Genomic DNA, 27,832 nt, shown 5'->3' with positions numbered 1-27,832 from the left:
TTAAAAATAATTCCTACATGAATAATCCTTCCATTATTAGTAGACCAGAAGACATTGCGAATATAAATAATTTCTATATATATATAAAGTGTATATAAAGTATTTCCTTTTGCCATCAACTCACCTATCAATTGCTTGTTGACAAAATTAGTCAATATCTGGCTGACACACAATAAGTCAAGTGTGGATTTAAAAGTGAGTTTTGAAAGAGCTTCACAGGTTCACAAGGACATTTTGTAGTTTTGTACTAAAGTTACTTGAATCAGCATAATTTTGCTCATTTCATTGGTTTAGCAAAAATCTGAAGAAAGCGATTGTGGAAGAACACCCTTTCTGATTTTATAAGATAATAAAATGCTTTGTAGTCAGCAGGTATTATACTATTTTACAGTGTCCACTTCTTTTATTAATGAAAGATGCAGCTCTCCTTACAAATTTCCAGAGAGATATAGATCACCATAAATCAGTTGATATGGGTCTCTTAAGGACATGTATTCAGGACTCTGTGTTTTTGTTTTACTCATCCATAAGGTTATAAAAGGGAATAATATTTCAAGAAAACTGTAGTTGCAGCAGACACTACTAGAGAGTTTTCTAGTGAATGAATCAGCAAGTAGCCCCTCACAGCTGATGGTTAGTTAAAGGATGTCAGGTGATGTTGACCAACAAAATTACCATAAACAGTAAAGCAATGAAGAGTGATCTTTGCTTAGTCATGCTTAGTTAGGCTTTTTATCACTTTTAACCTTTGTCCTGCAGTTCATGCTCATTTGTTTTTAGGTACAGTGAGCTGCTTTTGAAAACTTGTATTTCAACATATTCACCTCCCACAGAGAGATGTTCCCGGTAATGCTAACACTGACAAAACCTGTTCAGCAATTATACCTAGATTGTAGTTTAGATTTCACTGCTTAAACAATGTAATAGTGTTCTTAATCATACTTAAGACTTTTACAAGGATTTTAATTTCACAGTTGTTCTTTATATGAGATGCAGTATGTACAGTGTATGACGCCCATCAAGTAAACAATGTAATTGGTCTAATTAAGTACCTGAGAGTTCTGCTGGATTAGAGCCACCAGACACCATGTTCCTCCAGTGCCTGAGGTGGATGCCTCTCCTGTATTCCAATTTCAGCATCATCTTAAAATCTTCCAGGTTGAGAAATTTGGGTATGATATTGGTGACAAATGTAATTTTTCTGTTCACACAAATGCACAGAAGACACTGGTATTAAATGCTATTAAATGCAAAATTAACTACCACCCCCAACCCAGGTAAACAGAGAAACAAAATTGCAGAACTGTTATCCTCGCACCAGTAACAGAGCACTTGAACTCGGCAGATGGGGTCACTGCAGGTCAAAGTCGCCGTGCCTGGTCACGTGATCACCCGAAAAAGAAGGCGTTATATCTTGGGAACAAAAAACAAACTTCAACAATCCGGTACTTAAAGTTTATTACTTATTACTTCGGCGAACTCCAAATAATTCCATAACATTTCTCGAATATGAAGTTTCAAAAAGACTGGTTCCAACTTTAAGTACCGGATTGTTGAACTTCCAGTATTTGGCTGCATTTCCATCCATCCATTGTTAACTGTTTCTTCCAATTCAGCTTCACTGGGGAGCTGGAGCCTACCCTGGCAGGCAAGAGGTACAGGCAGGATTCACCCTGGACAGAACGCAGGTTCATCATGGTGTAAGCAGACTCAGACACAAACCCAAATACATCTAGGGACAATTTTCCAGATGCCAATTAACCTAACAGTATATTTTTAGACCATGTAAGGAAACCACAGCACCCAGAGAAAACCCACACAAACTCTGGGAGAACATATAAGCTCCACAAAGAATTGAACACATGACACCAGCACTGTGACACAGAATAGTTAACCACTGCACCACTGTGCCACCTTTGGCTGCATTTGAACTTGTGAAACTGATTTGCCTGTTATCCTGACTTGTGATGAAGAACAACTTTTACATGCCCAGAAAAACTTTATACACTGGCTGACTCTCTTTCTCTACAGGCCTGTGACGCCCACTTCCATGTTTTCAGATGAAAAAGATCTTGTGGGTTTGTAACACTGCAGCTGTCTCTGTAAGGAGAGTTTGTGTGGTTAGGGGAGACTAGAGACCCATATACAGCAATGCAGCTGCACATGCACACAGCATTGCACCCTGATGCAGCTGGCACTCCATTACTGGTCTACTGGTATATATGGTTGAGTCAGAGACAACCCACCCATGTACGTTGCCCTCATAGCCACTGCTGCACTGGTGCATGGTAATTTCTGGGTAAATTGTAAGCAAGACAAAATAGTTACAACAGTTGACAGGTTCACGGAGTTTGAAGTGGCTTTTCACCTAGTCACACTCATTTTATGTCACTGCAGAGGTCCACACTGAAATGCCAATGATACCAGATTCATTTATTTTAATTGACAGTTATTTTCAGTCTACATTTTAATTGAAAAAAATAAAAAGTATTTTTAATAGCTACACAAAATACTATATTTCACTAATATGTCATACTAGATCAGTCACTGACTAACAGTGATCTCACTTCAGTAGATATTTATAGCATTAGCCCTCGTGGTTTAGTATACCATCAGTGAACAACACTCTTCTCATCTGGATATCTTTCAACATGTCGACTTTTATGAATACTTAGAAAACAGAACTTATGCAAAATGCATGACAGCTTCAATATGTCTGTAATTATCATGGTCACTCCTGTTTAAGATGTTTTTGCTTATAACTTAACTGGTAATAATAGGCTGTAATTAAAAAAATATATATTTATATTCTGCAATGTGTTTAAATTTCACCCAGCACCTGTTTTCAATGCAACTATGTTGAGAAATGATCGGCTAAACTAGTAACAATTTAACAACACATTAACAATAAGTTGGAGTTTTGAATGTGAGTACACATAAATATTCAACATAAATATTTTTAAAAAGCTTGAACAATTCCTGTAACTGAAACCCTGCTACAGATTGTTTTGAAATGCACGGTGTTTTGTTGTGATTTTCCTGAAAGAACAGTGTGTCCTTCATGCACAGCCTACCAGCAACTATTATTAGCACTTATTTTTATGAGTCAGGTGGTGGTCTGAGCTGCACACTCCCTTTTTCTGTGCATCAACACTACTAATTTTGTCCCCCCTCTTTTCACCAGGAGAAAAAGTGGACTGAACAGAACACCTCGCCTAACACCAGCTGCCTGCCAGCTGAGCCTATCTGTGCTGGCATCAGCTGTCACACACTCTGCCTGCGGGGGAGCTGTAAATCTGCTACTTCTTGCAGCTGGTGAATGATGACTGGCTTTGAAACATCTCGTACTGGTTGCTACCAGTTGTGCACATGGAAGAAAGGGCCCGCATCTGTTAGACGTCCTTTTCATCCCAATTATTTTCCACAGGAAATATTGAAAAATGTGTTTGTTTTAATTAAACACATGGCTTAAAGAAGGATTTAAGTATGAACTAAATAATTGTTTTATTTTTTTAATCAACGGAAGGAATCATGTGATTCTTCTCATCTATCCCTGTGTGCTTGTGTAGACTAGCCTAGACAAAGAAACTCAGAAGAGTTTCTTTAGCCCTATTGTCACTGGTTATGTAAAAGCAGTTTACACTGCTCTTTCATAGTGTTCGAGTGGGGAGCTGTCAGCATGCAAGTGGCAAAGGAATGGAGTTTATATGAAGTGGAGTCAATGTTAAAAAGTAAAAATAGAGAAAGAAAACATAATCCCCTCCAACCCCCAACAAAACTTCAATGCAGACTCCACCTGGGATCAAGAATGGAATCGCTAGATTTTAAACAAACAAAAAAACAACTCTGCCCTAAATATTACATGCCCTTCCTAAAATCCTCCTAGCTTTCACCTTCGAAGAAGAGGGTCCACTCTAAGCCGCTTTAAGACTGTTCCAAGTCTTGCCAACCTCTATAGATGGGGAATCAGTGCAACCCCTCTTTGTTCCTGTGGAATGGAGCAAACTATGCAGCACATCCTGCAGGACTGCCCAATCCACAGGCTCAGTGAAGGACTACTCACCCTCATCGCTGCCAGACCAGAAGCTTTCACTTGGCTCAGAGGGACTTGGCATTTTCTAAATAAATAAAACCTGTCACTCAATGGGTGTCATGGATATCAATCTGACAGGGGATCTGGACCACTTGGAGACTATTTACAACCAAGATATTTAAACTGATTTCACAGAATTTGACAGGGTTTCATCTCCGGGTCCTTTAACTCTTCTGTTCCTGTGCTGTTTGGAATCCTTAGTTCTGCTTGCGTTTACAACCTTGTTCCCGGATCATCCCTTGGCTCTTCCTCATTCTTACTCGGCTCGGATTCTTCCTGTATATCATTACCTTGTCTTCCTGGCCTTGGACTGCGTTTAGATTCTCTTTCACCAACTTTGATCCCTGCCCGTTACTCCACCCTGTCTGCTTGCATGCTGCCTGTAGTTTCCCTAAGAGCTATGATGCATAAATATTGTAACATATCACTGCATACTTTTATTTTTAACATTAATATAAGCAACACTTCTTGCTGTACAGGAGGTGGTGAAAAACATCTAGTGCTAGTGAAAATATACATTTAGCCTTGCCAAGTAAAAAAAACCAAATTATGTAGAAAAAGTTTATTTAAATCAAGTATTTACAAAGGATACAGACATCACATACATTTTCATCCAGGATTTAACAAAATAGTCTTTGGCAGTATTAAAAGATGTTGGATTAAATTCAGTAATTGTTTGCCCACATTTTAATGACAACTTTGTGCAAGAAATACAAGTGCAAACCACTTCTTAGATGTATTACTCACTAATGTTAATAGGTGTTAAGTAATCATTAGTCTATCATCATAAAAAAATGTTCTCTGCTTGTTCCCCAAAAATGGGTGTTCGGTCTATACAGTTCCCTCACGTTAATAACCCATTTGTGTAGTTTTTTTTTATGAAAAAACAAGTGAATTGCAATTTTATATCAGTTGGAACTGACAAGTGATTGATGGTTAAATGTAGATTTGCATCAAATACATTAATTAGGGTTGCTACAGTAGCTATAAAAGACTAGTGCAGGGATTTATATTAAGTTGCACACAGGTACTCATTTAGCAGACATGATTATGGAATATTTTTGAGTCTTGTTACATACTTAAAAAATACAGTGTGTAGAGGTGCTTGTGACAAAGGAATTCAAGCAGGCTTTACACAACATGATAAAATGAACCAGGTAGCTGATCTACCAAATATAAAAATATAAATTATGCTTAAAATATAATTCATTTATAACTCTAAAAGATATGATCTGTAATTTTTTTTATAGTTTTCAGCACTGCCATTTTACTGGGTGTTTTGAACCAAATAATTGAATGAAATTTTGTTTGCAGAGTTCATAGTGGGGATTAGACCTCTCTGCAGGCAAGGCCATGTTACACATTTACATATTGTCTTGCATAATCCCTGTAGCAATACTTTGCCTGTGAAACTGAAATTTATATGCAGTAAATAATCCTCAATTTCTTGGAATAAAATAATGAACCAAATTCATTCTCTGTAAGTCAGTAATGAGCAGTAATTCACAAGCACTCCCACCATTTATTTCTTGCTTTCTGAAAATCTTAGAAAATCTGTAATATCCATTCACTTTCTAACCACTTCATTCAATTCAGTGTTACGGGGAGGTGAAGCCTATCCTGGCCAGCAACGGGAGCAAGACAGGATACACCCTGGGCAGGACTCCATCAGAGTCTAACGTGGGCGGACACACAGACACCCACACACTCACACCACAGCCAGTTTTCCTAGAATCCAATTAACCTACCAGTATGTTTTTGTACTACGAGAGGAAATCAGAGCATGTGGCAAAAATGGGGAGAATTCACAAACTTCACGCCAATAGCACCCCAGGTTCCGAACTGCACCTTTGACCCAATGCTGCAAGGCAGCAATAATAACCACGGCCCCACCACGCAACTCCAAATTCTATATTAAGTTCTTCATGTCTTTCTAATTATTCACCCAGGCAAAATGGATCAGCTGAACAAGCAGCATCATTAAAATTCTGCTAGTTTACCAGTGTCACAACACTTGTGAAATGTTAAATTTCTTGTCTGTGCATGAACAAACGCGTTCAGTGCATTGTACCCAGAAAAAAACATCTACCCTACATACAAAGAATATAAAAAGGGAAAACAGACAATGACAATCAGTTCCAAAACAAATTCAATAATGTAAAACCGTGTCAAATTTACTGCACTTCACATAACATAGTGAAATAGTACATGAAGTCCCATAATAGTTTCCCACTAGTGTAAAACTCATTGAATTCACACTTGAAAAATCAGTATCAGTACATTGGAGAGTACAACACTAAACACACAATTAAAAAAATATATATATACAAAAAAACATTCAGAAGCAAAATCAGGAATTATGGTTGAAGCATTTAAATCCACCATATTAAGAGTTCTGTAAACAGAAATTCTCTGAACTCAAACACTTGTTCTAAGAAAGGTAATCAATCACACACTGGTTTAATTAAAAGGTACCTCTCAAGTGTTTGGTATACATAAGGATATTTTAAGATCCTGAATAACTGAAATTCCTAAGTTACTAGGTGGAACTGTGAAAATAAATCTTAACCAATTACTTCAAATGCACACAAAACGTCCCAAAACGCTTATTGCAAGGAGGTAAAACTACATCTCCACAAAACAGACCCAACAGTAAATTGCTAGTCTATAATCTATATGTTCACTCAAATCCCCTTGCGGTTCAATACATCAGTAGGCTGAAGAAACTGGTAAGCCAACAAGAAAAGAGCAGCTTGGCTGATCAATCTGATGGTGATTTGGGTCTTCAATGTGCCTCCAATTAAAAGTATACCAACCCCAGAACCCCCCCCTCAACTGGCACCTCCAAACTCCAATGGGAGACTTTCACCAGGCTCAACTAGTCAGAATACCTTAAACTCTTCAACAATGTACAGTTACTTTACATACTGTACAGTACTGTTAACATTTACAGTTAATGTTAGGGTTAATTTACACTCTGTGATAATGACAAATTAGCACAATATATGAGGTGATGAAGCACATACAGGAAAAAGTCTTAGATGCCAGTTCAGTAGGTCTTTCATTAAGAAGAAGTAGATCCATCCCTAAAAAAATACAGCTAAACAAAACTGAGGGTGAATTTAGTCTTGTAGCTTGGAGCTCAGCAGACCAGAACAGACATGCATCACTTTGAAGTTATTATAAATTTGGATCTCTATTTCTGTAGGAGTACTTTAGATTCATTAAGGTGAAAGAACATATAATGCATGTAATTTTCTTCCAACAGTATGCCTCTTTGTAAGGCACTACTGAGAATTAGCTAAGTGTCTTTAGCCATCACTATGCAAATACTAACTATAATCCTGGCAGATACGTTAGGTTATTAGAACAAATTTAATTTAGGAGAATGTCATTTTGCCTATTTAGCTGATCAGGTTTTTAATATTCAGTATGTTAAATAATTAGTTGATTGAGTACAGTATATTGATAAGTGAAGAAAACTATCAAGATTTACTTTGGTTAAGATGTTCATTAAAGCTAAAACAATATGAAATGTATAATCATATTCTAGTAGAAACTTTTTTATACACTTTTCATTATCATTTCTTTATAAATTTCAGTAGTACAAAGTATGAATTTGCACTTATAAATGTATACAAATGTAGATACACAAAATGTTACCTTTAGCAATTAGGAACCAGTAAACATACTTGAAGTTTTAAAGTACTGTATACACAAAAATTAAAATTACATTGTACTTCCTTGTATAAAAGTGTGAACACATTTATTCTGTTAACGGCGCAAGAAAGTTAAGTAACAGGGAGGAGGTAAACTAATAGACCTAAATAAATTAAAACTACATCTGCCCAACTCTTAAACAGCAGCACATTAGAAATAAATTCTGTACTACAGGAAACCTTAGAGACAATACTGAAGTCTTGTCTGAGTAAACCTAAAAAAACAAAACATTTTCCTGAGCAGCCTCACAAAAAGGAACCGTTTCATCAATAAACAAAAAAAGATTATTAAAGCATGCATCAGTATTAATGGTCTAGCATTGTTTATTCAAAAATTTACTTAACATTCTTCTTACCTTTAAGTACAGTATGTAATTCAGTACTGAATAATTCAATGCTTGCAATGGCTCCATGAAAATGTAAGTTGCAGTTTATACAGTATGGCAGATACATTATTTGGCATGGTTTGCATGCCAATGAGCAATATTATCAACCTAACCAAGTTATTAAAACTGCAGGACATTCTATAACTGCTTATAACTGCTTTTAGACACAAACATAAGGAAAAGAGTTCAAGCAAGAAAATGTGGACTAACATTGCTATTGGTTGTTTTTGGGACAGCTAAGGAAGACATTAAATTATTTTGTCCATCAATGAAGCATAAAAACTAAACTCACAGCTGAGTCTAAAACAGTATTGCAGCACCTTCAAAAACTATTTTTCTTTTTTAAGCCAGGTCATGATTGAGTTATATCCCTGAAGAATTTTGAGAAAATTAAAGTAGGGACCACTGAACCTCTTCCCTAACAATGTCTTTATTGGTATGAGTTGGATTCTAATATGATCTGTCTGCCTCTAAATGTAGTCAGTACATATACAGTAATCAGGGTGATCAAGGATGATGCCGAGATCTTAGATTTTTATACAGGTTCAGCATCACAGATCTGTGATATCCATATATCCCAGCTGTGCTTTTGACAGTTTCCATTTCAGGATGTCTCCTAAGGATGGCTGAGTTTTTCCAAAGGTGCTTTAATGTGGCATAGGGAAGCACTTCGTAAGATTTTCAAGTTTAGTCTATTCATACAGTATATTGTCTTTCTGGAAATGTTAAAAAGTCATCTTTTTCATCTGCCAGCTGGAATCAGTGATGGGCGTTGTTTTTATTCTGTATTGAGTGAATCCAGTCTATAATCACCAAAGGCAGGATGAGAAGGACGCAGAACACTCCACCAATTAGGAACGCAAAGGGCTGGAAAAAAGAGATATGCTGATTATAGGCACAAATTAAAGTGAAATTCATGTCATCTGGTGTCACTGAATTTTACTGGTGGAGACAGTTACAACATTAAGAGATTACCTTCAATTGACATTGACATGTCTAAATAGCTCTACAATAGTTAGTACATATAGAAAGTTAAAATGTTTTCAATGAGGTTTTATATTGATTGTGAACTATACCTTGAGTTTTGCTGCTACATTTTTAGCAAATTGAGCTACTGCTCTTAAATAATGTATAATTCTAAAGCGTACTTCACAAAATAAATATTGTATTGTTATGCTAGCAATTATTACTAAACTCTACAAGTTATTTCAAGGTAAAAAAACAGCTTCTGGACAGTGATTAAACTCACCAATTTTTCAAATATTATATTTATAATCCTAAACTTTCAAAAACTCGCATAACACTGCGCTGCATCTTTTTATGAACTGGTCAGGATAGTGCAGCTGTGTTTAAAGTTAAGATTTAGAGGTTTCCAACACATCAGTAACAATTTTTTAAATAAAATACAAATAAAAAGTAAGTAGTCTCTTTAAACATTTAACCAATTTAATACCCATTGACATGCACAACATACTTTAATCTTCTTTTTGGTAGGTACTGATTGATGAAGTTTCAAGTAGATTGAAGCTGGAAGAATGAAAATCAACATGTTGGCAGATGTTGCACCTGGAATTTCCAAAGACATACATGTTATTAGTTTTTCTGAATCAAAGAATTTGTTGTAAAATACAAGGACAATGCTGAAAACGAAATGGTATACCTATAATTGCAAAAATGTCCGTTATTGAAGGTATAAAAATGACCAGCAGCACACAGAACGCCAAAAGAACCAATGTTACTCCGATGTGCCAGCTCCACTTAAATTGCTTTTGTTTAATTATCATCAACATAGAAGACCGCACCTGGAAGAAAAAAAAAATATATAAACAAGAAAGTCAACTGATTCCATTTATCAGCCACCAGAAGAAATTTCCAATATTTGTGTCATTTAATGAAGTTCATGTGTTTGTATTTTCATCCTAGCAGTAGAACAGAATAAAGAATTTTGTACAACTGTCAAACCACTACTTGTATGGTAGAGGTTGGCATGATTCCAGTTTCAAGGTTTGTTGATGAATACAACATTAACCAAAGCTATTCCTTGTGATGGCTATGCACAGCTTTTATTAATTTCTGTAATTCATCCATTTAATTTACTCTAATACTATATTATATAATTCACGAACCTTTCCCTATATTTCACAGTGTGACAGGGCTGTTAGACAGCCAGGATTAGGAAGATTTAATTATCTTTCATTTAGATAATTTGCATTCAATGGAACCTCTGACAATGACTTCAGTAGCCACTTGGGAAAGAATGAGACATACACGTTCACTTCACCCACCAGCAGTACACCACAGGACCTGAGAGCTGTACTGATAACACTGCAGCTGCTGGAAAGTCACAAGGATCTTGACTGCTGAAGAGGCAAGAGAAACCTGGCCGACTGACACTTATACTACCCTTGTGGCACATCAGCTGTCAGCTGCCCCTTGGGAAATTTCGGCTAGTGATGAGATATCTACTGACGTGAAGCAAGGACCTTTTATCTGTTGGAGCTCCCTTGGGGTTTTTCAAGAGAAGCAGTATAAAGTCTAAGCTGTTTTGATATTACTCTTCTGACATTAAAATGTATAGCTTTAACAGGTATGCTGAGCAAACCTGAAGTGGCTATGCTTGTTAAAATATTTGTCAAATTTCAAAATCACTGGTTCTGAAGAGGCTTATGAATTTCTATTGATAAATGGGTCAAGCCGCCATCTTTGCTGATGCAGGTGACACAATACTTTAAACGTAAAATGTCTAGTCCACAAGATCCAATCAATCCAAGTCGACAGGCATTTTCACTAAGAGCAAATTGAAATGGGAAGACTAATACCTTACATATCATACATTTTCTATAAACTTAAAAAAAACAACTATCATGTTACAGTAGAAGTAGCTGTACATATATACTTACGACAAAGAAAAGAACAGGTACTGTCAGCACAACTGCAACGATAATTGCCAGTCGCACAGCAAGAATGATGGTGTCGCCCTCACTGGAGTATGTGTGAAGCAGCTCCTCATGCACAGAGCCTATATTGATACAACAGTGACCTTTAGCATGTTTCTCATGTTTAAAGAAAAAAAGAACACCGATTCATTTGCTGTGATATTGTAGTCTCAAATTTAAAACCACCTTACTGTAAAGTGATCTAAAAGACTGGTGGGATTGCATAATTCAGTATTCTCATTAACTGGAAAATCACAATAAAAGCTCTCACTTACCATAAAATGTAAAGTAGCCAAAAACAGCCGTTAGCAGGTACATCAGCAGCATGGCAAGAAATGAGATTATGGATACTTTTTCCATTTTTTTGATAGAGCGCCTACAAGTGAAAACAGTTTTTTATACAACTATTTTTTAACAGTACGTTTTTAAACAATCAGTATTTTTATACAACAAACTTACAGTTTTATGAATAGATATGCTCTGGACATTTAAGATACTACATTCTTAGTGCTTTATGAATTCTAAAAATTTCATTTCAGATGATTTCTGAATATGAAAGAATTTGCGCTACAGCACAGTAAAATGGCTATCATATCGAGCCAGAGGGCTTCACTGAATTGGTTGTTTTCTATCATTTTGTGAACTGAAACACCTGGATTAAACCCTCGTGAAAACGGATGTAAAAAAAAAGTTTATACAGCCATGTCACCTTATTTCTGATACAATATGAACTAAATCTGAATTGTTCACAGGAGCTAGAGGGTGGCAAAGGGTACCAGAAACGTAAATATCTTTGATGTTTATGCTGAAAGCCATTTTGCAGTGCTCCAGTAAATACTTGTTCATTTTCATATTTTAAAACTCATCCAAAATGAAGTTTCAGCATGTGAAGAAGTTTAAAATAATGTACCCTTTCTACTGACATTTCTTAAATGAAACTTTTAGTTTTGGTGGTATAGGAAAAACTAAATTACTACAGAGAGCAAATTATACTGTAAATAAGCAATGTCATCAGGTGCATTTCCATGCATTTAAAGCAATAAGAGAGCATTATGCAAATACATTGCAAGGCAGCGTCTCATGTTACAATACACAAATATTATACTGATTATTTGATTACATGACTTGAGTTAACCAGCTGTAATTTAGAGGACTGCTTACTCTTTAAGCTCACTGTAGATTGGAAGGACGGATGGGTGACACACAAAGGCAAATAAAATGGTGGGTACTGCGTAGACCGACTGAAAAAAAATACAGTTTATAACAGTAGGTAGTGTGAACTATTTAAATACGTACTTTCATTAAGTCTTCTGTCATTGTGCATTTTTTTAACTTTTGCCTTTAGAAACGAAAACAGATTTCAACTCCCATTTACTGTCTGCAAGCTTTATACTGTATAAACAATTATAAGTTGTCTTTATTTAAAAAAAAAAGTGTTTTACTAAATCATAAGCCATTAATCTCCTGAACTTAATCTAAGTTTATATCCTTACTTTTTGTTCACATTAACAACAAAAAATTGTAACTAATCTACAAAAATAAATTCTAAGCCTCTAAAAGGCTTTTCTCTAAAAGGTAGAAAATTGATAGTATACAGTTACGTTACATCAGTCACTGTAATACAATACATCTTTCAACTCAGCACTTAAAAAATTATAGGTGTATCCGTGGACTATGAAAATATATTACATATACAAAACAATCACTAAAATGCTCCACAAATAGTCCACATGTACATTACTCAACTTAAATTTCCAGCGCACTCTTAAATACCCTACCTTGTTGTTAAATGTGAAATACTCCGCTGTGCAGTGGTCAGTTTCTAAGTAGCTCTCATTTGTTACATTTTGTTTCTCAGTAGTGCAGGGGAGAGTAAATTTTTTGCTGATAATCTAAAAAGTAATTCAGAACATTAGTGCCTTTTAAGGAGAAAAATGTATGTTACATATTAAAATTAATTATATACATAGATTGAACACTGGCTTACACTCACCACAATTAGAAAGAACACCATGCATGTTAAAGAGAAGCCACTGGTGTATCCAAGATACCCTGCATAAAAGAAAAGTCGCTTTAGTTGGAAGATAAGCAGTAGCCTTTTCTGTGTACAATATTGGTTACCATGTCACAGGAAGGATATTGCTGCTCAGGAAATATCCTGAGAAGAGCAACCAGATATGCTCCCAGGTTTAAAGGAATGTCCTACATGGACAGGTTAGACTGTTTAAGACCTTCTTAATCTCAGACAGAGAAGACAGGGGTGCCCGATCCATATATTTAAAATCACCAAAGGCAGCAATAAAGACAACCCAGTGAACTACTTCAGTATCAATAATGAACCATAGGTCACAAGAGTTAAACCGTTTACTCTTACTTAATATTGTCCAGAAAGTGAACCGTCTCATTAGAAGAACAGTGAAAAAACACACCAACAACCACAAAACAGTAATCTCAGTCATACAGATCTGAGTTCATCCCAAAGACATGGTTTAAACATTTTTTTTTATATCGGCCCAATTTGAAATTTCCAGCTTTTTCAGCTGCAGTTCCTGGAGTATTGGGAAGAAACAGATAAATGTAGACATATTAGAATACCAATGTCTTTCCTTTAAGATGGCCTGAAAAGGGACCTACCTATCCTTTAAGTTTACTAGTGCCAACAGGAGGAGTGGGGCAGCTCTACCTGACAATCACCGCAAGTCAACAAAGATGTCGCTATTTTCTCTAAAGATGTTAAGTCCTTAGCCAAGCTAATCCCAACCCATTTCCAGCAGTACTCTGCCAATTACGTACAGCCAGTGTGGTATCCCAGAATCCCAGAAGGTTGATTAGTGAGATGCCACAGGCTTGAACCACCTGGTGATTCTACATGTTTTTGTCTGATCGGTGAGACAGAAACAGTACTGGTATGCTAATGAGAGACCAATGACGGAGATTCACTACAAAGTGAATCTAAATGATAATGAGTCCAGGAGATCTTTGGGGAAGCTAGGAGCACAACCGCTCTAAAATAAAATGGAGACAACCAGAAATAAAACCGTGTGCATAATTGCTGAGGTTTGCACAGAAGATAGGCATTCCTTACTACAGAAACTAACTACATACAAGAAAATTCATTCAAAAATAAAAAATACAATTGAACGTGTCCTGAACGTTTCTTTGGGGCGACTGGGCTCTTGGAATTTGAAATTTTGCTTAATTTTGTTTATTAGAAGTACCAGAATGAGGGATTAAATCTATTTTAATAAAACAACACCAAATGCTTAAAAAGTCCATAATATTTTACCATTTACTTTGGCATTATTTTACGCTGAGTATTTCAAATAATCAGCACATACTGCATTTATTGTTATACTCAGATAATCATAAATGTGTCTAATTTTACAATATTCCAATGATTCTGTGTACATATAAGAGAAGTAAACAGAACAATATTACAAACTTTACAGATGCCAATACTCTCTACACCAAATGCCAATACTCTTTTTTAATGCGATACTCACCCAGAGACTTTAAAAGGCAGAGTGGAAGGATAATACCAATGGTCACAATAATAACCAGGTAGTTTCCATTTAAATACCACACACTAGGAGGAAAAGAAACAACAATTTAATGCTAAAATACAGGACATTTTTAGGAATTTTTAGGAATTCCAAATGAGCACATAAGAGTTACTGCTACGTGGGCTAATGGGCGAAAGCCAGGACAATGTACCTGTCCATTACAGAGCAGAGATAGACAATTTTCCCAGAAGCCAATTAACCAGTAGGTTTTTGGATTGTGGGAGGAAACCAGAGCATCCCGAGAAAACCCACACGAACACAGGGAAACATAAAACTCCATGCAGATAGCAGCCCAGGGACTGAACCCAGGGCCTCACTGCACAGAGGCAACAATGCTAACCACTGCACCACCATGCCTCCCTTTAAATAATTCAAACATTTTGAAATATGTCTGTGCCAAGGATACTCAGGATTCAACAATGCATTCCTTAGGTTTACAGGGTGCTTCTTTTAAAAAAAGATTCTTACTCTCTTATTTCTCACCAACATGCCCCAGAATTTGAAACCGACAGAATTTACCACAGACCCACACCTGAGCAAAAGCAACCAGCTATATTTAAAAAGTTTTTGTGTTTGCTTTGTTATTATGCCAGTCAGCTCAAAACACTTCTGCTCAGATTTCTCTTAAAATTATATGAGCTGTGTTCCGTTTTATATTTATTGACTGTAGTATTATTACTGCTGCACTACACTGTACATATAATACTGTATTTGTGTCACAACCATTTATTTTATTACTTCCTACACAATCCTGTACTAAATTTTGTGAAGTACTAAACTTTGTAAGGTATTAGAATTTAAATACTATGTACATTTGTATTATGTTTTATCTTACTGCTTGTAAGTACTTGTAAATCATCTTTGAAAAGTGTCACCTTCACCATAAACAATTATAAAAATGCAAAACACATTTAAATAAACTACTCCAGTATTCTGAAGGGACACTGAGCTCTTAGTCTACTTACTCAAGATCTTCCTTCAATCCAGCCAGGGTGGCGATGACCTTTGGTAATTCATTTTTCACAATAAACATGTATGACAGAGTAGCTGTACAAAAAAAAACATCTTAGTTAAAAAACAAGCAATTGTGGGACATGACATTCTGATGCACACAAAAACTAAATGATATTATCCAAAAAGACCATAAAAAGTCACACTGAGTCTGAGGTAGATATTAAATAGTAATTAAACAAAATTGCTTTATTGATATGAGTGCTACAGACCAAATCTCCAATAGCTACAATGATGCTTAACACAAATTAGATCTGCACATTGCAAGAAGGAGATCACGTTAAAGGACTTCAATTTTACCCACAGAGTGGACAGCCTTTTGTTATTGGTAAGTTTAAGTAGGAAAGGTTTTTCCAAGGCAATTCAGGGCTGTCAATCTGATGAGAAGTAATGCACTTTTGTAACGGTAAGCTTATAACATGAGAAGCTGCCAAGGTTTTCCAGCACAGAGCATGAGGAAAGCTGGAGGTCAGGTTAGACACATAAAGAAACAAATTTTCAGCATGCAAAGCAACCATATGTTACTGCCCTCCACGAATCACACCTTTTATATTTAGACTGCTGTGCGGTGAAACAGAACACTGTCAAAGGCAACTGGAGAAAGAGGGCAACTCTGCCTGGTACCCCTGTGGAGTAAAATAATTTTAGAGTGTGCTTGGTAATGTGAACTGAGGCAAGAGGAAAGGCATAAAATTACACATAAGTTCCATAAGATAGAGTCAGGGCCAAAACCAAAGCTGTTAACTGCATTAAAATGATCGTGCCACTTAATGTGGTCAAAAGCTTTCACCACATCAACTGAAACATATCTCTGTGCAAGATCTGAAGTTGACAAATAGTAAAGTAAAAATGCACTGCACATTCGGTTCTCACCTCCTCATGAGATAAAAACATGAAGCAGTTTAGTTCATCAACATCAATGGATATTTATGTAAAAAGAATGTCCTTCATGTCTTAAAAGCTGACTATTGAGTGTGGCGATTACATTCATTAATTCAGCCTTCATATAAATCAAATTTTAAAAGTATAATTTATGCACTAAATATGTTATCCCTGAGTCCACTGAGTTATGCCTCTTTTTTCTCTTTCCTCATTATAATTTAAAAACAATGATCTCTGAATATTTTGGATGATCCCTCTATTCTTTTATAATGCCTGATAAAGAAGCATTTAATTCAAAAGTTCACATTTTGAAACTTGTATCTAAGCCTTCATAGGATAACTCAACTAGTAGAAGACATTGTACAAGTACAATAATTTGTCTCTACAGAATTCTTTATCTACATTCAACAACTATATGATAAACAACCCTTTCTTCTATTTATAGATCTTACAGCTTGCTCAAGTTGGACAGCTTCAAAGAAATGCATTTAACTCACATCGATAAATCTTTGTGTGAGCTTTTTTGGCTTTACCACATTATTTAATAATTTAAAATTGTTAGTCACATAGCAACAATCCACTTGTTTTTTTTCCACATTATTTGTGATCAACAGGTTGGCCAAACCCAAATTTAAGGTGGAGTACAGGCATGATTTGAATTCGTTTGCTTACTTGGTTTGTTTGGGAGAACAACTTGTCCGAAAGAATGAGGCTATCGAAACCCCCTAAAGAAGCGAGGCACCATAATGAGGATGCATTCTTAGATATGAATTCTTCACTTACGAAGATGGAAAACAGAATACAAAGGAGGACAAAGGTAGCAGTTTGAAAGCATAAAGTGGATATGAACAGTCCAATGCAAGCTTGAGCACCAGTTCCAAGTCAACCCGTGAGTTGCAGGATTCAGAATGACTTGCACTGAAGAACAGCTTTTTAAGTGAGGATAGAGAAGAGGTTAGTGGAATAACTGCTGAATGATGGTGTCAGCACTCCATCGTTCCCAGAGTCCCCTGGGAATGCCCTCCCTACTCCCCTCTCCCTCTATATCACTCTTTCTGTGGTCCCTGCCTGGCCCGGGTTTTCACTTCCCCTTTGTTCCTTCTGACCCCATGTTTTCAGCATCAGGCCTCCATCCCACCTGCCTACATGACGATGGTCACTAGATATGAACTCCAGGGAGCACATCAGGGCTACCCTAAACCACACATCATGGAAGTGTCTCAATGAACCCACTTCCTGGGACTCCCCGATATAGAACCTGTGTTAGGAACTGGGTACACACCAGGAATTCCAACCACACCCAAGCACTTTGTTTCCTTGTTGAAGAGAAAGGGGTGCATTATAGTTTACAAACTCCATGCCACTGTTTTTCAGATTTCACTAGGTTCTCTTTACAGGTTCCAGAAAGTAATTAGTATTCTTCAGGTAATCAGAAAAGGTCCAAAAACCTGTGATATACAGGATCTTTTACCAGGGTTGATTTTCACATAGAATTAATAAAACAGGCTAAATACTTACCTCCAATGTTTTGAAGACATGATGAACCAAAGACTGCAAGCTTTCCAGGCATCCCAAATGCTTTATGACCCAAGTCTTCGTAAACCATACATTCTTAATAAAAATGGAAAAAGTGGATCAAAGATCTTGTATGCACTTAAATATTCACACAGATTACTCTGCTGATTTAGAGTACTTTAAAAATACAGATGGACAAAACAGAATTCTTGTTAAACCACATGTCTTGGTTCCACTTTTGAAACCTTTTTCTAACAAAACCACTTTTGTTGAAAATGTAATGGAATTTCAACAGATATATCAAGTATTTTCAGATCTCCTGACACTCTAGAACTCGGGTTCTTTACCAAGGGGGTTGCACAGCAGGCAACAGAGACAAAATCAACAAAAGCTTAACACACACACTAGGGCGGTAAAGGGACAGGTATGCAGCTTCAGGGGTGGTTACATATCAAAGGACAATAACAGAGGTAAACAATTAACTATTATATATACCTGCACAGTTAAGACTATTTACATTAGCAGGGTGACTTAGTGGTCACTCTGTGAGCTCACAGACCATTCCCCGGCTAAAACTCCCAGCCTGCTCTGTGGTGCGCCCGGCGAAGGCACTGCATTAATTTCTATTGGGTGGGCCACGATTGCATTTATATTTGTAGCACTTTTTTCTTTATCCACAAGGTAGTCGTGATTAGCCTAGCAATGGAGCTTTTTTTAATAGGTGGCACTGGAAGAGTGAGAGCTTAAGATAATGTAGAGAAACGCGCAGCAGAAAACTCCGAACAGAAAAAAAACAAAGACAATGAGAAAATACTACGAGTTTTTTTAACAAAAACTACAGGAGCTAAGAGGTGCACGACTCTTAAAGATTATCCCAAAAATTAAGCATAGGATGACTGGAGAGGCAGACTTTTGCTGCTAAGCCCTCAAACTGTGGAATAGTATTCCTAAAAATGTTAGAGAGGCTGGCTCTGTGGATATTTTTAAACGGCTGCTCAAAACTTATTTTTGTACTCTTGCTTTAACTCGATTTTTCTTATATGCTATTTGTATTGTTTGTGTAAGCATCTTTTAATTTGTTATTGTTGCTTATTTAAAGTTGTTTTAAGTTTTTTTAACAATTTCTTTGGAACAAGCACTTTGAGTTGCAAAAAATTGTATGAAAGGTACTACCTGTATTTTGGACCTTCAAAAAGAACCCCTGCTCTAGAAGATATTGTTATTATTTTATTGGGACAATCTGAAAAGAACTAGCATGTATTTTTACCAGTTTCAACTCCATCTTACTACATTTACTACCATGCTTACTTTTCTTTCTGCAAGTGTGGATGCTTTCATCAGTGTAAACCGTGTTTGAAAATCAACCTATGGTTGAAAATGTATGTTATTATATATTCCCGAGCTTCTGTGTTTAACATACAGCAGATCTCAAAAATTGATATTACAATATATTTATATAAATATATCACCAGTACTTAATCCGTCCTTCGGATGAGACGTAAAACCGAGGTCCTGACTCTCTGTGGTCATTAAAAATCCCAGGGCGTTTCTCGAAAAGAGTAGGGGTGTAACCCCGGCGTCCTGGCCAAATTTCCCATTGGCCTTAACCAATCATGGCCTCCTAATAATCCCCCTCTATGAATTGGCTACATTACTCTGCTCGCCTCCCCACTGATAGCTGATGTGTAGTGAGCGTTCTGGCGCACTATGGCTGCCGTCGCATCATCCAGGTGGATGCTGCACATTGGTGGTGGTGGAGGGGAGTCCCCATTACCTGTAAAGCGCTTTGAGTGGAGTGTCCAGAAAAGCGCTATATAAGTGTAAGCAATTATTATTATTATTATTATTAATCAAGAAGAGAGGACCAGGAATTAATTGTATTAATGTAAAATATCACTACCGGCAGCTTTACGAGATATGTTGGTCTAATCTAAGAGTCTACATGGATAATTTAGTATCTCCCACCAAGGGCATAATAAAACAAAATACTTTGTTTACTAGTAGTGCTCCTTGATGTACTAGTGGAAGGCATTTTATATATTTCAGGACCTACAGATGCAAAATTAATTGTGAGATTTGGCAGTGTGGCATTATGAAGAAGTATAAGCATACAACAGCAGACAACTGTCATACAAGCACATGAATATATTCTGAATATATTCTGAACTGCAATTTGTTTTGGTTCTTGTTTTGAATTGTTTTCGATTTACTACAGGTTTATGTAAGCTAGTGGTGTTATGCGTCACTCCTGAGGTATTGCAATATCTTATTTTCACTGGCTCTTTGTGTTATGCATTTTACAGAAGATGCCAGACTTGTTTTAGACTTGTTTGGCTGCTTTGCAGCTAATACGATTAACAAATGACATTGAGTCACAAACCGGTAACAGTTAAGGCCTGCTCAAACACACTACAGACATCACACATACCTGCTTTCTTGGAACATTCCAGCAGCAGTCTAATGGAGTAAAGTGACAAGACTGCAACTGACAGTAAAAGAATCCTGCATAAAAGCATAAAAATGTTTTAGATTAAATCAATAGCACAGTTAACATAAGAGGTTGCAAATCATTTGCAAACAAACCATACAGTCTTTCATCCTCATAAAATGCAACTGTCATGTTTATTGAATATAAAATGTAGCCGCATAAATACCACTCATTTTTTCTATTGCTAACTATGTAAACCTTTAAAGCACATTTTTGGTGACAAAAAAGCAAAAATGTGACAGATGGCAGGACATCAGGCTGAAATTCAAGCCTGGATTAAATCAAAACTTCTCCAACTGCAAATTAATCAATCAATGACTTGACCAGTGTCATTTTCCTGTACACTCTTCCCTGCCAACACCAAACGTGTTTATAAAAATCGATTGGCAGGTGGTTTAAAATTTGATCACCAATGTACTCCCAAATTTATATATATTAAACTACAATGTGCATTCATATTTGAATAAGAAAAGGTTAAACTTCAAAGCCAGACATGGTGGGCAAAAACATCTGTTGACTTTCTAAGCACTATAAATCATTACCAAATGAAACTTAATTCCTTTCTCCTTTCCAGTAAGTAATGTTATAAGGCAGGACAGAAAAACATGATGCACACAAAATGTACAAGGGAAATTTTCTTGTATTAGCAATTAAAAATATTTTTTTATGTTAAAATCATTTGAGACTTAAATAATGGAAGGAACACAAAGTTCACTTCATTTAACATAATTATTTGTCTTGCATTTAACATTAATATCTTGCATAACCAGACAGGTGTAATGCACTGTTTGCAGTGTTCTTAGACTGCACTTGCCTCCTTTTTGTATTTCACACTTGATTTGTTCTGCAGCAGTATCTTGTTTTGTTTCTATTCCATTAGTGATACGTTATACTGACTGTGGAAAAAAATGAACTAAACAAAAGCTCATCTGTATAATCTTTAGAATATAGGAAATAAAAATAACTCAATATTAACAGAGCATCAGCTATATTTTCATAAAGTATTAACTAAGTTATTCTCAATTATCAGCTACTTAATCTAAACAGAAAAACCATCAAAGAACTGTGGAGGATTCATGTAACAGGAAATGCAAGAAATAAGCCTTTAAGCAGCTCTTCTACATACATGATATGCAATAGCTCACAAAACAGTCGACATACAATACAAACAATTTGCTAGTAAATTAATTTGGCTATATAATTAAAGTAATGGATATGGTTTTACAGCCCCCTGCTTCCCCACAAATACTATTCAACATTATTTTTAAAATGAGGCTGATGATTTTATTTTTCATACTGCACTACAGGAAACTGGTGCTGTCAGAACACAATTTATTTTTGCATGCAACAATTAACCAGTTAAGTAAGAGCAGTTCTAATCTTTTCTCATTAATGAGATATTTTTGAGGGGGTAAAAGTGCAACAGGCTTATGTACTGTACTATATATGTAACTTATACTATGTCTATGTAATACTGCAATAATACTAAAACTGCAGATTATATAACCCGAATTTTATACTTGTCATACTATGGGCATGTTCTGCAAAAATGCATATTGCAGTTACTAATTTCATTTTCATTTAACTTAAACATTCTGTAACAAACTGACTGAAACAAAGCAATTTAATCTAAAGTGATGCACTGCACAACTGTTAATCATTAACTTAAATACATTATTTTACAAAGAAGTGAGAAAGAATGGTGTAAATGTTAGCTAGCTTCTGATAAAAATCCAACAGTATCAAGTTCTGGGATCTATTGACAATAATGTTAAGTCAATCAGGAAGTGAAATCTAAACTAAATCAGTAAGAGAATGGCACAAAACAAACATTAAAGAAGTAACAAGAAAAACAGATGGTAGTATAAACTTTCCCTTAAAGTCCCCTTTAAAAAACGGGTTTTAAGTATCTTTTATAGTGTAGGTCAGAAGCTACAATGAGCAGACTATATTATGAAAATGTCACATTCAGTATTATATACTTTGCTTAATCTAGACATGAATGCACAGGTTTTTTGTAGCTGGCTAACTGGTCATTCCTCGTCAATTCACTACTATCACTCCTGAGGATGTACCGAGTGATATTGGGCCTGATGATGGGAATGGATAGAATAGATTTTAAGACTCATGTGAATTACATGGATTCAAAGATTGGGGTTTTAATTGATTGAATTAATGTTTGAAGTGAAGGAATAAGTAATGTGTATTCCAAACATGTTATGAAATGTACCAGGAACAGCACTGGTAACCCGATACCTTGCAAACCTTTATAACTTCCGTGTTTATACACACCAGGTTTTCGAGAACTACTCTGTTATGAGGATACTTTAGTATGATCATTTTAAATGCAACTGATTAAAATGTCTTTTGGAAAAGTATAAACTTTGTCCTATTTGAAATGTTTCAATTTAATCTACATCCACATACATACTTTCAAGTAAAGATAAAGATTTTAAACGCATATAGAGAAATAAAAAATGTTTGTGACAATTTGCATTATTGTTTACTTACGGTACAGTTTCAAAAATATAAAATTAAGCTTTTTAACAGTTAGGTAGCAAACTGATTTGCTTTTCCAAACAGGCTAGAACATGTAGCAAAAATTCAAATTTTTGTTATTGTACGATTCAGTGTTCTGCATCATTTGTGAATCTGTTTTATGTACCTTTATTTTCATAATTTATAGGGCCTACTGTGCTTAAAGTGAAAAGTGAGTTATCTATTAATGAGTAGATCAGTGACACAAATAATAGTGCGATTTCATAGTTAATTAAAGCATTGTGAATCTCTAAAGAGGAAGCAGATGGGCTCTAAAATAATCGTGTACATTATCGGACACTTTTTTCATTGTTTTAAATAGCATGGCTATTTTTCTCTTTTAGCTGTTCACACCCTTACAAGTTCTTGAACTTTTAAGTACAATCATTCTCAAGGCGTTCGCTTACAGTGACTGCAGAACATGTGTGCCGCCCAAGCTGCTGACTGCCCGTGTTTAACTGTAGCTGTTGGAGAAACAGCACCTAGAGGTGCTTCCATCTATTCAGAGGAGAGAACGTCTCCCGTGGTCTGAATGGAATATTGTGAAATGTGTTGCATTTTATATGGTAAAAGCAAAGAAAAAAAAACAATTATTTACTTAAACCTTGTATATTGTGCCAATATGAGACTTCAAACTCGTTCTCACTAAACAGTGCTGAAGACTACTGTCGTGCAGGTCCTGTCGAAATACATTGCACTTAAGTGAAACCTCAGTCCTCCTTTTCCTACACCTATCACTGGACGACTTTAACAAGACAGTAAAGCTTTATAATTAGCAAACCACTTTTTCATGAACCAGTTCCAACTTTTTAAAACACTTGTAAAAGGCAATAGCTGTAAACTTCTTTTACATATGGATGTGAATCCTAGCAAGATTTCTTCAAAATAATTCAGGTGGGTTACAAATTAGAGCTGTAGCTTAAATGCAATTATAAAAAATATCTGAAAATAACTAAAATTTTTGAAAAAAAAGAGGAAAACTAAATTAAAATCATAGCAAATTATTTCTGAATTGTAGGATGAATGTATTGTATACATACAGAAACAGAAAGATTCCAGTCTTAGACAATGCATAGGAAAGGCCAAGGATTCCAGTGCCCATAATGGCATTGCTGAGGTTAAAAACAGACATTCCAAAAGAAGTTCTTCCAGAACCCTAGGGAAAAGGAGACAATAATTCTCAATAATTAAAAATTAAGAGAAAGGAGGTGGAGAATAAAGAAGTGTATAATGACATGTATGTGATACATACTGCATAACGAACCAAGTTCCCCTCTTACAATTCAGACTGTTTTTACTTAGAAAAATAAGGATATACACCATGTAGGAGCAGAATAATAATTTGTATTTTAAAACTAGAGACCTAATTTTGACATCCTTCAAACACGTTTATCTTTTTTTCACCTCTGAAAAGTTTTATTTTTGGGGTGGGAGCAACTTGTGGGTGCTGTGAACTGAAAAACACCTTTTAAGTTATACATCTGTTATTTACTTCACATGAATCTAAAGGCAATGGGCACACGGTATTATTCAAAAGACACCATGAACTTTGCTGTCTGCTGAGATAAATATTAACATTTACAAAATATAACAAAAATCCAAGAGAAGTGCAGAGCAACAATATTTAATAACAGACTTGTACACATTCATTATAACTTTTCGACTTTTACTTACACATTCTTCATACTTTTTATTCTTCAAATGCTCTTTTGCTAGCGATGTTTGGCTCTCAAAATCATCCTGCTCCTGTTCTATCTCTATATCCTGTTCTCTATCCCTGAAAAATACAGAATATCGCAGTGGACCATTTTTAAGAAGTAGGAAACACTTAAGCCTTCACACTAATACTATTAGGTATACGTAATATTTTTCAGATTTTCTGCCGGAAAGAGTATATTCTACAACAAGCACAAAAACAAATAAAAAGTCACATCCAATTAAGGAGATAATGTGGAAGAAACACTCTCATTATATTATGTACCAGTTCTGCAATGTACAATATATTTATGCAATATTTTCATTTGAGAAACATCAGGATACAATATGTGCAGCATTTGAACAAGGTTGTTTCAAACATGGTGGCTGTTGATTCATCAGCATCAGTCAATGTTTAAATATTAATATCTTAAATAAGTAGACTGCTCTATGTTAGCATGCTTTGTATTATACTGCAGGCACAATGTAATTTAATACCTTAAAAACTATTTAGACCTTTAAATTAAACATTTGGTAGTGTGGCAATTTGACTTTAATAATAATAATAATAATAATAATAATAATAATAATAATAATTGCTTACACTTATATAGCGCTTTTCTGGACACTCCACTCAAAGCGCTTTACAGGTAATGGGGACTCCCCTCCACCACCACCAATGTGCAGCATCCACCTGGATGATGCGACGGCAGCCATAGTGCGCCAGAACACTCACTACACATCAGCTATCAGTGGGGAGGCGAGCAGAGTAATGTAGCCAATTCATAGAGGGGGATTATTAGGAGGCCATGATTGGTAAGGGCCAATGGGAAATTTGGCCACGACGCCGGGGTTAAACCCCTACTCTTTTCGAGAAACGCCCTGGGATTTTTAATGACCACAGAGAGTCAGTACCTCGGTTTTACGTCTCATCCGAAGGACGGCGCCTGTTTACAGTATAGTGTCCCCGTCACTATACTGGGGCATTAGGACCCACATGGACCGCAGGGTGAGCGCCCCCTGCTGGCCCCACATAACCACTTCCAGCAGCAACCTTAGTTTTTCCCAGGAGGTCTCCCAGGCTCACACCTGCTTAGCTTCAGTGGGTTGCCAGTTGTGAGTTGCAGGGTGATATGGCTGATGGCTTTACACCTTTCTGTGCAACTAGTGATAAATTACTTTTATGGAGAACAGAAATCATCCCAAGGATTCAAGGATTTGAAATAAAGGATACAGTAATGTTGTTGAAGGATGACCTGCTTTTATTTGACCTACTTTCTTACTTCTGAACACTTTCAGAATGAGCAATCTGGTTTTGGGAGATTCCCACTCGGCGGAGGGCTTCGGAAGTTTTAAAACCAATAAAATATTTTTTTCGGCGCTGCTTACATTTCAAACGACATTTTCTCGCCGTCGTTGGGGCAACCCTCTTCATTGCCTTCATTATCCTGAATATCAGAACTCTGTTTCACGGCCGAGTATCCATCCCTTTTCATTTTGTAACTCCAGGTAACGAGAGCAGGTCTTCAAGAAGCCTTTTATAAAGAAAAAAAAATCAAGTCGATCTGACTACAAAGTCACCTGAATGACTCTTTAAGAATTAGGCAGTACCAGGTGAAAAGAATTATATTTGCCACTTTCTAATTAAAAAAGGCTAAAAAACAAAAACAGATACAAGGAAGCGATTTCCTCATTTCGATAGTTACAACAATATAACCAATATAATTGTATGAATATCTATTCAGTTACTTATATTTTATAAAGTTATTTATATTGGCTTATATTAGCGCATTGTTAATATTTTCACATTGCAGGTTTTCTTATTTTTGAATTAGATTTTAAACAATTCTTTGTTCAAAGCAGCACGTGGCGCGAAACCGTGCCCACACACAGAATTAATTCTGTTCCATATGCATCAAATAGGCACCATGTTAATTATGATTTAAATACAATATTACAAAAATGCGAATTAAAGGTTTAATTTGTACTCTATCCATCCCACCCTTCCATTTAAGATAGACGTGTGGAGCGCACATGGAAATTGTCACATTATCAACGACTCTCAACTCAAAATAAAGCCGCGTGGAAAATAATACAATTTACACCAAAAAACAAACAAACATAGAAACAGTTTGTATTTAACACGTTTAATACTTTAAAAAAATGTTTTACTTACGTTTCGGGAAATGAATCCTATACAGTATCTAGTCGAAAGGCGGTGGTGAGGGGGAAAACCTGGTTTTAAACTCGAGTTAGAAGATAATGGATGATACACTCGTCATTTGTCGATTCAAACAAATATACGTGTATGTGTAGATAAACAAATAAATTTAAGCTGTTTCAATACAAAAATTATTTGCTCAAAAGTGTTAACCTCCTGTCCAGTTTCAAACCAGTGTGATGTATTCGCCAAAAGATGTTGCATCAGCCAATATGAAGAGAAACGAAACAGGGAGGAGTTCGATCCGGATATTGACTAGTGGGTGATTGGTATGATACAACAATAGTACTAACTCAATTAATTAGAATTGAACCACATTTGCAGTTACACCCTATGCACAGTGTATTGCCTTTTATCCTGTACTTAACGTTTGGTTCACTTATTCAGTTAATAAACTTAAACTAAAGCTAGCAGTTAAATGGCAACATCACAGACTGTGGTACACCTGTACTGCTCTTTTATTTCTTTATATTGTAATCCATATCTGAAAAGGAAATAACACTACAGATCTATTGCCATGTCTGCTGTGGCGACCCTGCAAGTTAGAAAGGCTGAGGGGCACTCCATTATACCACTGCAGAGGGAAGAAGTACAGACCATTGAACAGCTTAATGCCTCATGTTCACTGCTTAGTGAATATACTGCTTGTGGTTCCAGTTCCAGACAATTCATTCTGATTTTTAATTCTTAATGCAAAATGGAAAAATAACTTTCAAAGTTTTCCCTGAATTTGTGGTAACAAGTGCTGTTCATATTACCATAGTACTGGGGCTTCCTGGTGCCTC

General features: G+C 36.0%; 1 protein-coding gene across 1 annotated transcript; it reads right to left on the bottom strand.

Moving 5' to 3' along the window:
• Positions 1-4,640: 4,640 nt before the first annotated feature.
• LOC148654882 (sodium-coupled neutral amino acid symporter 1-like) lies at positions 4,641-27,360 on the bottom strand. Its single transcript, XM_088644783.1, has 16 exons — positions 27,003-27,360; positions 26,216-26,361; positions 24,806-24,908; positions 24,172-24,287; positions 20,534-20,607; positions 18,109-18,201; positions 15,663-15,744; positions 14,638-14,720; positions 13,128-13,186; positions 12,913-13,026; positions 12,296-12,375; positions 11,410-11,510; positions 11,099-11,217; positions 9,859-10,000; positions 9,673-9,764; positions 4,641-9,065 (listed from the first exon to the last, which is right to left on the bottom strand). Exons 2-16 carry the CDS (start codon positions 26,320-26,322, stop codon positions 8,958-8,960), a joined length of 1,473 nt encoding a protein of 490 aa, XP_088500909.1. The 5' UTR covers positions 26,323-26,361; positions 27,003-27,360; the 3' UTR covers positions 4,641-8,957.
• Positions 27,361-27,832: the final 472 nt, after the last annotated feature.

This window comes from Lepisosteus platostomus, chromosome 9 (genome assembly GCF_059453375.1).
Source record: "Lepisosteus platostomus isolate fLepPlt1 chromosome 9, fLepPlt1.hap1, whole genome shotgun sequence".
Classification (NCBI taxonomy): Eukaryota; Metazoa; Chordata; class Actinopteri; order Semionotiformes; family Lepisosteidae; genus Lepisosteus; species Lepisosteus platostomus.
The sequence above is the reverse complement of the archived record's forward strand: the minus strand, read 5'-3'. Positions and strand labels throughout refer to the sequence as shown.